General features: G+C 39.9%; 1 protein-coding gene across 1 annotated transcript in view; it reads right to left on the bottom strand.

The window, feature by feature from the left end:
- Positions 1–530: 530 nt before the first annotated feature.
- Positions 531–14,180, bottom strand: part of GTF2E1 (general transcription factor IIE subunit 1) — a 789,416-nt gene continuing 775,766 nt past the window's right edge. The window contains exon 5 of the mRNA XM_044071513.1: positions 531–2,460. Within this exon, the coding sequence (XP_043927448.1) occupies positions 2,045–2,460 (416 nt within the window). The 3' untranslated portion in view covers positions 531–2,044. The remainder of the gene's footprint in view (positions 2,461–14,180) is intronic.

Here is a 14,180-nt window from a genome sequence, read left to right as displayed (position 1 = left end):
AAACATTGTAACTAAAAGCAAATGAATAAACTCCTTAACTATATCCATCAGGTTACTATCCTCTCCCCTCCAGTCCTTCAAAACCATTCTGAAATACGTCTTAGACAAAATCTGGCTCTGTTCTTGCTCAACCCAGCAAAAACCTATATCCTTACACATGAACAAGTACCTATTCATACCATTCCTCTATGCATCACATTAACTTACCTAAAAACTGGCTAAAACTTCTCTAATAATTAAATAATTGTCATACAAGTTGCATTTATTTTTAACTAATGGTATTATATTATGTCTAATTTTGTGTAATTATTTAACTGTATAAGTGTTTGTATTATTTTTTGGTTGCAAAAGTAATGTTCTCAAAATGTTTACATAATACTTTGAAGCTTTTCTCCCCATACTTCCACTGAAAACCATTTGGACTTACCTGGTAATCAAATATTATCAAATAAAAACAAATACATAATAAACAAATCCTACAACCTTTTACAAAAGGTGACTTATAGAAAAATATGCTAATGAAACAAATATATGATTACTCTTTAGTCAAAAACTTTATTAGTCTTAAAACATCAGTATACCTCTTACATGTTACTATGGAAAATCATTAAAAACACAACCTGCAATTCTAAAAAAATGTCTGAAAGTCAAATATGTAATTAATTCTGTATTAAAATACAGCAAATCAATGCATTTTTTAATACTGACAATAAAAATGAAAACAGGTAAAAACGACTGTAGGATAATTCTAAGCACTTTCCGAAGAATTTTACAACAGCTGACTCCTTGTAAAACATTTACCTGTTATAACCTCAAAGAAATTAAAACAGTGGCCCCATCTCTAACTGTTCACAGCACACCTCTGTGCAAAACAGTTCTTGGAACGATGTAAGCAAAAACTGTCAAATGACAGGGAGGCAGAAATTTAAAAACCTATGCAAACCCCTTAGCTGAAGCCATCAAATAAATTTACTATAAACACAGAAGCTTAATATCTGGACTCAACTCATCAGTATGAGTAGGGTATTATATTTACCTCTTGAGTGCATGCAGTTAACCTTCTGTTCCTGCCTACAATGTAGACATCCTGTTGACAGCGGAGAAGCAAATAATTCACAAAACTTTGTCAATATATGCTATGTATATGTTACTGTATATGGTATGTATACATTAGTGTCTTACTGATGCAAACAGGTGTGCTTATGACATCTGATAAAAAAATACACAAAACTAAAATAAAATGTGTGCACCCATTACATGTTCTGCTTCACAGAAGAATAACTTTAAACAACACAGCAATACAATAAATGCAATGCATTATACATAGTTCAAAAACAGGTAATCTGCTGTAAAAGTTTTAAATTTGCTGTTGTTTACTACCACAAATGCAACCTGAAAGATTTCAGGAACCTATTTCCAAATACATGAAAAAATAATTCAGATATGGGGAATGAATTAAGTGTACCTACCTACAGGTGAAGAGGGGCAACATCTCTAAAAAATGACAGCAAAGCACAACCTTCAAAACAGTTAAGACTGGTTTTGCACTATGATGTCACTCAGCTTTACTGACCTACATGTTGTGTCCCCAAATTACAAGCTGTCTTTTAATCAATTGTTATTTTAATTTGCAAATGTATTTACTGGGTAACAAGTCACAAAGTCTGCAGCTTTTGATATAAACATAAGCTAGAACACAAATTTTGTGACATTTAAAAATGAACTGTATGCCCACATATTTTACTGACTTCTTTGAGGGCTGGTTTTGAAATTAGCACCTGTTAATGCTGACAACTTCAAATAAAAATAACTAACACAAGAACTGAAAGTTAAATGGTCAGTCTGAGCTTAAGTTACAATGGAGATATCAGCTTTCTCAGAAGTAAACTGGTGAGATTTTAAAAACATGTTGTATGGCGCTTTTCTAGCAGGTTTTTGAAAAAACACCAAAAACTGCAAAGGTACATGTGAGACGTTAAAAAGATTCATCTTAGATAAAAATATAATAAAGTAAAACAAGATACTTTAAGTGATAGCTTAACATTTACTCAAACATGTCCTGGAACATTCTCTGTCCCATTTCAATGTAAATTTCCTTCTCCTCTGGCGTCATCTGAGCTACCAGCTCAGGTCGCTCACTCACTACACTGTATAAATATGGACAGCCTGCTACCATCACAGTTGGATCTTCTGCTACAGTATCAAACTCTTCCTCTTCTTCATCTCCCTCCATTCCATAGACAGTTGGCACTGTGGGGTGATGAGGAGAGGACTCCTCATCTGATTCACTTGTCTCACTGTCAGAGTCACTAGCTGCAGACACAGATGCACTAGGCATACCCACAGCAGGGGTAGAGGTACTTTTCTTTTCATGTATTAGCAGGGCCCGCATGACTTCTTCATTGTCATCTGGTGTAATTCTATTCTGGTCATGCTCCCGAAGTAGCTCCTTCTCTTGCCCTTTAAAATAAAGACAAATAAATATGTTAGAGATTTATGGTTCTGCCGAAAAGATTATACTTATTCTTAACTTGAATTAAGATGGAAAAAGTCTGTAAACTTGTCCTGTATCTGTATGCCAAAAGACTGCACTGATAACCTGTAAAACAAATATTGCATACAGATTTGTTAGGAGAAAATGTTAAGCTGGTACAATCATTCACATCAGGCCACAGTTCACGAGTTACAATCAGAAGGCTCAATTAACTCACTACGTGATGTTTTTCAGTACTGTAACTAAGGATTATAGCAACAATTTAGCATAATTCTACATACTGTATGATGCTTCATGACCAAGCAGCTCTCCACCATAGAGCAGGCCACATGGGGCCATGCCAATGTACAAGCTACACTTGATTCATGTAAATAATGAGAAGGACAGCCTTGCATATTTGTCTGGATACTGCTGTCCATCATTAGCAGTATCAACATAGACTGTTGCTGAGAATAAGAAACAAAGTACATTGCACTTCTGTCTACTGTGGCCCACCATTCCAAGGCTGCTCTATCTGCGATTTACCTGGGAATCGCATGCCATGCAAAGTCATAATGAGTAAAGATGGCTGAGATGAAGGGAATTCTCCTCAATGCACAGAGTTTCACATTGTCGAGCGATGCTCAATTTTACATGCCTGAAGGAGAACTAGGTTTACCACTGAGCAGGCAAATGGAAAAGTGTAAACTATTGTGAGAACTGAGCAGGCAAATGGAAAAGTGTAAACTATTGTGAGAACAGTCACCAGTAATTTGCCCACCTGAAGCAGCACTTGGTTTTTTGCAACAACTGTCTTGAAATATGAAAGAAAAGAGAATGGTCAGAAACAATACCAAAAGGCACAATGAATTCCTGCAGCAGAAAGGGAGACTGGTGTGATGATGATATCCTAAGTAACAACAAGCAGATATCACACTTATTAACAACATATTCCCAACAACGGGTCTCAAAAGTTTGACTGTCACATGGTTGACACCATATGATCGAATTTTTAAAAGTTTGAATATCTAATAAAAAAAATAAATAAGCTACACAAATAACCTACCTGAACGTTTTAAGCAGGGGGCACGCCCCCCTGCATCCCCCATGTGGGGGGATGTGCCCCCCCTTTAAATATACCAACTCGGAGATCGCACTACAGTGCAGATAAGGGAAATTTTCCCACCCCCCATATGGAGATCTCCGTTAAAACGTTCAAACCTTCAAAAATTTTATCATATGGTCTCGACCATATGACAGTTGAACTTTTGAAAGTTCGATTATCTAATATAGACCCGTCAACAACTACTACATATATGATACAACACTGAATATATTTCAAGCTTGCGTACAGAAACTAAACTGTTTAATATACTTCAACTGTTAACATTTTCAACAAACATATATTACAACATTAAACAGATTTCTTCTCAAACGTTTGTATATAGATGCTAAAGTCTTACTTTTTACTGTATACACTACCATACAGCTGAACAAGAAAGCAACTGGGGTTGACTAAATTATACAATGTTGAACAAGACTAAGATATAGGCATCACTAGGTTTGTACTTCAACCAATCTAATCCCCAAACCCTAAATTGTTTTCTTAAAATGACTGAAGCTGAAGTGTTTATAAAACCTTCACAGTCTCTCTTATTTTATAGTTTTTTCAGGTTTCATGTTTTCAGCACCCCCCCCACCCCCTCCCCACCCCCAATTAATATTGAGTCTGTTTGTTCCCCACACTCTCTGGGTATCCTTAATGCAGAGATGTGAGCTGATCAAAGGGGGGGGGGGTCATCCAGGGAGGCATGGAAATGTCTTGCCCTTTTATTTAATAAAGCACGCAATTAAGGTATATCTAATTGGGTTGCAACCTTAACCCTGGTAGCTGAACTGTGTCTCTGTATCAACAGCAGGGCCAATTTGGGCCCATGCCATCTGACTGAAAACCTTCTTCCCAACAATGTTTTTTGCAGGGGAGCTTCCCCCCCCACACACACACACACTTATAAATATTAGCTCTATGGTCACACAACCTTGAAGAAAGAAAAAAAAACACCACACACAGTGAATCAGTGATGGAACAAAAATACAAACCTCTACAAATCAGGGGGTACAAGATGCTGACCATTGCAGTCCATACATACTATGCTAGACTTACTTCCTTCGTAACAAATATGAAAAAAAAATAACCCCACTTTCTTCAAACTTCTACACTTTTCTATCAAACAAGTTTTTAGTTAAATTAACATTTAATCAGATGACATGAATTCAGGCCAGTCTTTGCTTCCTCAAGTTTGTGCATTTCCAATTGCATGCTAATGAAGACTACCATCACTGGTTTGGTATGCCATGCTGATGTCCCTTGAGAGTGGCTGTATTTCTCTCTCCTGCAAGTCTTCATCTGCACAAGGTGAAAAAGCCAACCAGCCCACTGCTTTCTCTCTCCAGTTTAGCGGAGCCAGTTCCAGCTGCTCACTCTTATCACACTGCCTTGATCTTTTAGTGCCTGAGTCACTATCAAAGTCAGGTCATCTTGGTTACAGTCAGAGCTTTATCCCTCAACATCAGCAGGCTTCATCTTTACCATTTTATATAACTAAAATGTTTCTTATTTAAATGAAGAGATTTCTGGAATTCTCACTACTGCTGCAATCGGATATATCCATGTCCCCAGAGTCTGGGAAAATGCTTGCAGTGTAGGAAGAGGTACAGTACTCCAGCCAGACTGATGTCAAGCAAGGAATATGGATTTTCAAGACATAAGTTACTTTGTAAGAATCTGTGCTCTACAGGTTTGCTATTGCAGGACAGAACCAAAATGTGTGCAGGGAATCAGCTTGCTGGTATGGGAAACCTTCACACATCAAAGTCTTCTTCTTCTTTCGGCTTTTCCCGGTTAGGGGTTGCCACAGCGGATCACTGTCCGGTCATGATTGGCAGTGGAGTTTTACGGTGTTGAGTTGCCAGCCCAGCGCCCAACCTTCCACAGAAGGAACACACATGCACACACTCATGCCTATGGCCAATTTAGTGTGTCCAATCCACCTACAGCATGTCTTTGGGATGTGGGAGGAAACCGGAGCACCCGGAGGAAACCCACGTGACCACAGGGAGGACATGCAGACTCTGCACAGAAGGCACCCCATCCGATGATCGAACCAGAGAACCTCTTGCTGTGAGGCGGCAACGCTAACCACTGCACCACCGTGGCCGCCCCTTCACACATCAAAGTCTTAATGCTGACAATCCCTACCCCCTAACAAAGAATGCAAAGGAGTGGACATACACCCAAGAATTTGTCTCTTCCTGCATGAAATACTACAGACACAGGGAAATCAGGATGGGAGATCAGTAAAAATGACGCATGAATAACTTCCACTTCAACAACTGAGAGATGTGTCTTTTAGTGAAAACCTGAAAGCTGGACAAATGAAGAGTGGAGTTTGAACATTAAAGACTTAAAGATAAAGATGTGTAATGTAATTACAACTGTCTAACCTAATTAAGCAGGAGGGTGGCCTAATAGTTAAGGTGTTTGCCTTGCAAGCACAAGGTGTAGGGTTCGAGTCTCACAAGGGATAATTGGCTAGGCTTAAAATGGCTCGCAAGAGCAGTTAGCTTAGTACTAACCTATGAAACTATGAACCTATAGTGAGCTACACTCTCATGAAATACTTGAAATAAAGTAGAACAGCCACTGTTCAGCTAAGAATAGCATCCTATAATTAGGAGGTGGGTTTGGTCTTCACCTCATACACACAAGGTACAGGATTTGATTTTGACCTCAGTTACTGGCTAGGCTTAAATGTCCCTTCATGGCAAGTAGCCTAATATTCAGCTATGAACCTATTTGCAGATATTTCCAAAACTGGTACACAAGGAAGTTGAACAACTTTGTTTACGAAACTGAAGGAAAGAAGTCCCATGCTGTAGGGAGCTAACAGCACAGATGCATTAGGCAGGGAATGAATTCCTGCCATCTTGGACACGGGACACAACAGATTGCTATGTTGTACCATTAAGCTTGGCGTGGTACCACAGGGTATACCAACATGTTTCTCAGTTTTTTTACTTAAGTAACCTAACAGTACATGACTTTTCTATCAAGCCACTTGGTAAAATAATCAGAGAAGTGCAGAGGTAACCACAAGTTTGCCAAGTATGTGGCTGTTTAAAAGTGTTGCTTCTACTACTCTTAAGCAATGTGGTGGCAGTGGAAGGGAGTGGAAATAACCTGAATATACCATTTAATGGTCAAATCCACTACACAACAAATCATATGGAAAGGTCTACCCCCCCTTGTATGCTCAGAGAACAAAACATTCCCTCAAATATCTTTATTTCTTTTTTCAACAAAGAAAAACTACATTACGAGTCTTAGGATTTTTTTTGTGGCACGCCAGAGTTGTAAGGCAAGGAAATATGGGAAAGGACAAAAGGACTTAAAGAACTGATAGAATATCATATCAGTAGGGCACTGAATCTCCTTAGAACAATCAAGTGGAATATGTTCCAATGTGGACTAACAAAGTCATAAAGGCTGGAGATTAATGTGTTCCCCACTGCACAGAGGAGTGGAAGTACACACGCCGCTATTCAAGGGTGATTATCCCATAAATATGGGCAGATTGTGTTCAAGTCTCTCAAATGGTAAAAGTAATTGTGTAGGTTGGGAGGAGCTTACTATTATCTTCATTTTTCTAACCCAGAAGGACAGCTGTACAATAATAATAATTCCTTCTGCAGGCTGGGTGTAGCAAAAATCAATACTTAAACATTGATAGCTTAGGTAGTCCCATTCTTTGACAGCCAGGTTACAGTTTATGGCCCAAGCCAAAGGCTCAAATGCAAAAAAAAAATAAAATGGAAGACCACTAGCAACCTTGGCTGGTGCCTTTATTTAAATAGGCTTTAGAGAGACATCACTGTTCATCAGAACATTGTCTAGTGGACTGCAAGGAAGAACTTATACAGTCTTAATTAAAAGATCAGGTAAAGCCAAAGACTGCTAACACTTTCTATAAGTAATGCAAGGAGATGAAATCAAAAGCTTTCAAAACCCACGACTGATGTATGTGGTAGGGAGACCTGCTGAATTCCTTGTAATAAATTAAGAGGTGCTTTGTGGTGATCTGAAGTGGAATGCTCCAACAAAACCAGCACTGTCAGAGTCAGCCGAATGGAGAAAGATGACTATAATCCAGTTGCCTAGATTTTCATGTACACTTCACCTTTGATATATACTAAACAGAATGGGTGTTAATTATTAATTGTAGTGGGATCTTTCCCCAGTTTTGGAAGCACCATGACCACAGATTAGCTAAAAAAAACTACATAGACGAGCCTACAACTGGCTTGTTAAATATTTTTGCCAAGGCTGCAGACAGCAGAGAACAAAGAGTTCATGCACTGCACTGGACAAGTCACCCGAGCCACAGGACTTCAACATTTGGCATTGCTTATATTGCTAGCTGTATCTCATGCTCAGTAATTGGATAAGCCATTGCAGTCCAGCCAGAAAAGCTAACCTGTGGAACAGAACGTTTCTGAAAGAATTTATCAACTTACATTCCCACTGAGATTCTGACTGTTACTTTTCTGATTTGGGCGTTCCTTCATTGAAGGTTGTGCGTTAGGCCCGGAAAGCCAGCACGTAAGACTCTACTGCCAATCATTAGTGGACCGGAGTTCCACTGTGGCGACCCCTAACCGGAAAAAGCCGAAAGACACAAACAAACAAACAAACATTGATGTAGGAATCCCTAATGCAAGATTACTGGCAAAAGGGTGAGCAACATGATGGTTTCTGTTAGAAATGTAGGTAATGGCTCTTCTGCAACATTATCTTTTCAGAAGACGTTAAGACTTTGCTTGGCAAATTTTTCTGGGCCCACAATTAAAGCAAATGTCACCCCAGGTGCATGGAAGGTCTAAGTTCAGAAGAGAGATGTATGTTTTAAAGGTTCACTCATTTTTTACCCACAAATTTAGCTTCACATAAGTCTCAAGTGCTGCTTTTACTGCACCTTCTTTGAAAGCTTCACAGCAAGATATTACTGCCAATTTAAAGCTTTCCCACAACGTTTGTGTCTTTCGGCTTTTCCCGGTTAGGGGTCGCCACAGCAGAACTCTGGTCCGCTAATGATTGGTAGTGGATTTTTACGTACCGGGTTACCAGCCCTGACGCACAACCTTCAACGAAGGCACGCCCCATTCACGTATGCCTCTACACAGAAGACGCTCTAGCTGAGAATCGAACGGGACAACGTCTTACTATGAGGCGACAACGCTACCGCAGCACCACCACCGCAGTTTTGAAGACACAAAAAGAAAGGAGGAATCAATTTAACATAATTATCAACTGACTAATGTTAAAGCTTTGGCATCCTCATCATGAGAAAACAAAGGGTCCACTCTCTGTTGAGGGGCTGGATGAATGGATTGGGTGGAAGAAACTTCTTTTTCCACAATACTTGACAATGTGCCACCATGCATCATTTTTTTTCTGCACTTTTTTGCACTATGCTAGGTGGACCTTCTGATACTTTATGATACTCTTTGATCTCTGTGCCTCAAAGTGATGGAAATTTAGTTGTGATCATAGTGACCAGGGTTTGATTAACAGCCTAAGTACTGCAGACTCCATGCAGGACGGAGGAGAAGGTAAGGGACCTGTCCCAATTGTCTCCCTTGGCAAGCTGGGAGAGTTGCACACACCTGGCGGCATACAGAGTGATGAGACTTCCCTGCTGGTGACCACAGAAACCATAACTAATGCTACAAGGGGAGGGGCAAGGTTGCTAGGAGGGAACACCCCTTGCAGAGTTGAGGAGACTTCCTCTGTGGTCAGCCTACTGCACACCCCTCTGCATGCTTTTGCCAAGTGTGTAGGAGGGACTAGGGATGTACATATTAAAAAAAAAAAAAAAAAAAAAAAAACTTGAACTGCCCCTGATGGCAGTCTAAACTATGGGTCCTCCTGGTTGACCCCAACCGAGGTGATGGGGAATGAATAGGCCTGACAGTAGTGACAAAGAACCAAAAAAGTCACACACAGTACTGGGAGCATCTATTATAATATAAACATATTTACAGGTATTAGAATGCAGGGAATGGGGGATGGGTACCCTTGCTGCAACAGTGACTTCCTCCTCAAAGATCTACAGTCCTACAGGTATAAAGAGTTTATTTACACAACTGTACTACAGTAAACTCTCATTTAACTGGAACTAAAGCAACCAGGGAAAAATTTTGAAGAAATACAGTACAATTTTCATGTTTTGCACTTTCTGCCCACCCCTCATACAAACATACCTTATGTTTTTCGAGTTTTAAAAAGGAAGATAGGAATAAATTCCCTCTCTCCCCAAACTAAGAACAAGTCAAATCAAACAAACAGTATAGGGTACAGAACAGTATAGGGTACAGAATTAGTCAGGCCTATTTTTGTTAGCAACTCAAGCAACCAGAAACTACAGTTTTCCTGCAAATATCAATCACCATAGTGCCGGTTAACAAAGAATTTACTGTATCATGCTTCATGAAGGGTCACTGTTGCAGTAAAGTGTAACATGTATGTAGAATCCAAATGTAGTGCAGAACCCCAGGAGGGGGGACAACAAAGCAATGTTGAACTCTAGGATGGGGAAAACTTCATAATTTCCTGCAATTCTATCTCTAGACTTGGGTTATAGCCTGTAATACTTTAAAAATGTGTGGAAAGCAGGCCATTTTTTAATTCTAACGTCTTGGGTAGAAAGATTCCTACATTATGCCACAGAAGTTTTAGATCTAGAGTCCTAATGTGATTTTTTTGTACTCAACATAAAAGTCAATAACTGGGAAACAATTTTAGTATAAAAGATCTGCATACTAATGGCTTGCTGTTCTGACATTCTCCTGCTATAGGTAACTGTCACCATGGAAAGGGTTTTCCACAGAAGGAATTTCAGAATGACACAATTGCATCAAAGGGAGTCAGTGCCAGATTCTGTAACAAAGATTCAACTTCACAGTAGAAATACTGCTCTTTTATGTATAGGATAAGCAGCAATATGAGGATAGGCTGGTATGCACTGTAAGAAGGCAAATGCATGCATGCACTTAGACTGATGAGTAAAACTAAACTGGGTTTGAACAAATAAATTAAAGGCAGTCAAGTAGCTTGCAAGCAGGACAAGTCTGAGTTCAAACCTTGGTCTTCTATCAGGCATGAGAATCTCTTACACTTTTGAAGGTATAACCTTACTGCGGGGCAGGCTACATGGTCTCACTGAGGATTTTCAAGACTTTCCAGGTTTCTTCCTTGAGGGGAGGGAGGTCAGGAGTTATTTTTTTCACTTGTTCATCCTGGAATGTAGAGTGCCCTAGGGCTCCATTTGGCCCAGTTACTGTTCACTGTATATAAGTTTTCATTTAAGGATATTAGCCTCAGGGCTCCATTTTGATCCCATTACTGTGGTGGTGCTGCGGTAGCGTTGTCGCCTCACAGTAAGACGCTGTCCGGTTCGATTCTCAGCTACAGTGTCTTCTGCGTGGAAACATTAGTGAATGGGCGTACCTTCGTTGAAGGTTGTGCGTCAGGGCTGGTATCTCGGCATGTAAAAATCAACTACCAATCATTAGCAGACCGGAGTTCCGCTGTGGCGACCCCTAACCGGGAAAAGCCGAAAGACACACCAACTGTTTATTGCGTATACATTTCCATTTAACGACATTATCATGGAGAAAAAGTTATTAAACCTCTCCTTTGAGGAGCCTGTTCTTGATTTTACTACACTTGAAGATTGCCTGGGCAATACTCTGCAATGGCTAGTGTAGAAATGACTTGAACTTAACATGGGAAAATCTAAGGCTTTGCTGACACATGCTACCACCCCATCTGTTACACCTCCATCTACTCTCTACTTTGCTCACATATGGGAAGCAAGTTGGAAATTTGTACTTAATGTTCATGAACTAGCTGTTATTTTTGATGATAGGCTTACACTCAAGGACAAAGTTTTAACTGCTGTTAGCACATCCTACTTCTGCCTTAGAAATATACCCTGGATCAGCTCCTAATGCCATCTTTGGACTTAGTGATGATATTCCATGTCCTGGTGGTATTTCAAATGGATAACTGCAATGTACTTTATCTTGGCTAATAGGTGACCTTGCTCACTAAAGAATTCCTCTGCAATATTACTGATGGCAATTTCCAGAGAACTAGTCAACATTACTCTTATGTGATCTGCAATGGTTACCAACTGCAGCCAGGGGCATTGCTAAGACTTTGACTCTTACCTACCATGCCCTACACAGTTTGGGTCTTGTCTATGTAAAGTAGTTGCAGAAATCTTATAATCTGGTGAAGCACTGAATCATTTACAGAGCTCACAAGGTTTCTCCTTTACCTTCCTTGCCCCGATCCTGTCAAATCAGCTATCTTCCTTGGTTCTGGTGAGTGATTCCATGCAATCTTCAAGCAATCCATAAAATACATCTCTTTAGGAGGGTCTAATTGGATGCTTGGGGGGGGGGGTACAACGCATCTAGTTTTACAGTCCTTACTTTTTTACATTATTTATTTATAATGTTATCCTTTTGTGATGGTCTCTACTCCAGGCCAATAATCAAGGAGCTTCAATCGTCACCATGGGAGGTGAGGGACAGACACTAGGAGAAAAAGTGGATACACACAGTATTTTCAGATGCAGCTCTCTGCACCTAGCACAATTTTCCTTAAGAGTACACAGGGTGTACACTCTAGACTTGGGGCTGAACTCTCTCTCTCCAGACCCCAAGCAAAACTCCACAGTGACCTCTATGGAGCTCTGTGTCCCTGTTCCAAGTAGCTGACACATACACTTGGGATATCCAACTATCACACACACACACACACACACACACACACACACACACACACACACACACACACACACACACACACACTCTTAGAAAAGGCTGGCACAGATTTACCAGCTGTGCCCCCTCTGCCCAGACCATAAGGTAATTACACTGCCACCAATCAGCTACTTTAATGCTTTTACAAGGGTACCCAATTACTCAGAGTAAAATTAACACCAATACAAACAGTGGAGTTCGACCAATGTAGCAAGGCTTTCTAGAGCAGCCACAGTGTCACCAAAATAAGCATACATACTCTTAAGACCCACAATGAAAGGTATATAAATATTTAATAGTAAATAATAAAACAGAAAACATGAGAATATTGAATATCTAGTTATAATAAACACCAGAGTTTCAATCACAGGAGATATAAAAAAATAACACAGTTGGATAGATTCACACAGATGCAGAAAAATAATACTTAACTATCTCACTATACTTTTGTGCATAATCTAAAAAATTACTATTCCCTGGTTACTTACAAAAGCAAGGCAAGATGAACTGTGATGGCTTGCTTACTACAGCAAGGCAAGATGAGGTGTGAGGTTACGTGAGATATCTGAGAGATCTTTCCTGTCAGGTCCCGGAAGACAAATTGCTGCTGCGAGAATTCCATTACATCTCTCAGTAATATCTAAAGAATTTTTTCAGTGCTGGTTACAGAATGATATTACATCTGGTCATCTGACTCTTGTACAATACACACCCAAAGTTTAGCTAAGATCTGTTGCAGCATCTGAAAGCTATAAAACAATTTCAAAAACTTCCACCCTTCCAGGGTAGCAATTACTTCACCCCTAAAGACAATACAGTAAGATTCCTAGTCCTGGTTTTCCTAGGCATTGTTGTCTCTGGCTGCAATCAGACCTGTAAGATAAAATCTTTATGGCCTAAACCAATCCATTTAATTTTCAACCTATTTTTCAAAAGTGGCTGGACTGAAATTAATCTCTTCCCTTCCAGAATTCTCTATTAAAACATATATATTTAACTTGTTATAACAACACTGTCTGACATGCATGTATATCTCTCTTCTGTCATGCAGGATCCATTGTTGATGCATTTTAACACAAGCAACTTTACAAATACATTTTTAACATAAGCATCTATACAAATCAGTGTGATAGTCAAATGACATCATTTTTTTTTTTTTTTTTTTTACAAAACTCCAGCTAGCTATGCTGTCATATGTCACACATGCACTGCCCTACTCTCCCTGGCACAGATGAGACTACATCATAGCATCACATCTCTGCCCCCATGAAGACTCAAGCTAGTTTTTCAAGTGACCCCAGAAAGATGTTGCTTGACAGAAATGGGCCTGTCTGGGAATACATTAAGCTATACCCTGTCTGGACAGCCCATTTGCATTGGCATTGCTGACCCCACTATGGTGCTGCACTGTCATGTCATATGCCTGCAACCCTAGGCTACACCTTAATAACTTGGCATTTTGCTGGGGAGGCCAAACCTGAATATCTTCCACATACGCAGGTTCTGGCCTGATCTTACCACTCTCCTCACACTTACTGGGCTTAATGGTCAACTTTGCTCTTTTTAGTTTGCCCAGGACCTCCCTGACATGCTGAAGGGGCTCTTGCCAGGAATGGCTGTAGATAGCAATATTGTCCAATATTGTCCAAGTAAGCAAAAGCATAATCTCCTGCTCCTGCTAGGATACGATCTACCAACCTCTGGAAGGTTGCTGGGGCATTTTTCATCCAAAAGGCATCTTTGTGAACTTGTATAATCTGAAAGGAGTCACAAAGGCTGACCTCTCTCTAGCTGTGGGAGTCAAGGGCACCTGTCA

This window comes from Protopterus annectens, chromosome 5.part0 (genome assembly GCF_019279795.1).
Source record: "Protopterus annectens isolate FY-2018-M chromosome 5.part0, PAN1.0, whole genome shotgun sequence".
NCBI classification, from domain to species: Eukaryota; Metazoa; Chordata; order Ceratodontiformes; family Protopteridae; genus Protopterus; species Protopterus annectens.
The sequence above is the reverse complement of the archived record's forward strand: the minus strand, read 5'-3'. Positions and strand labels throughout refer to the sequence as shown.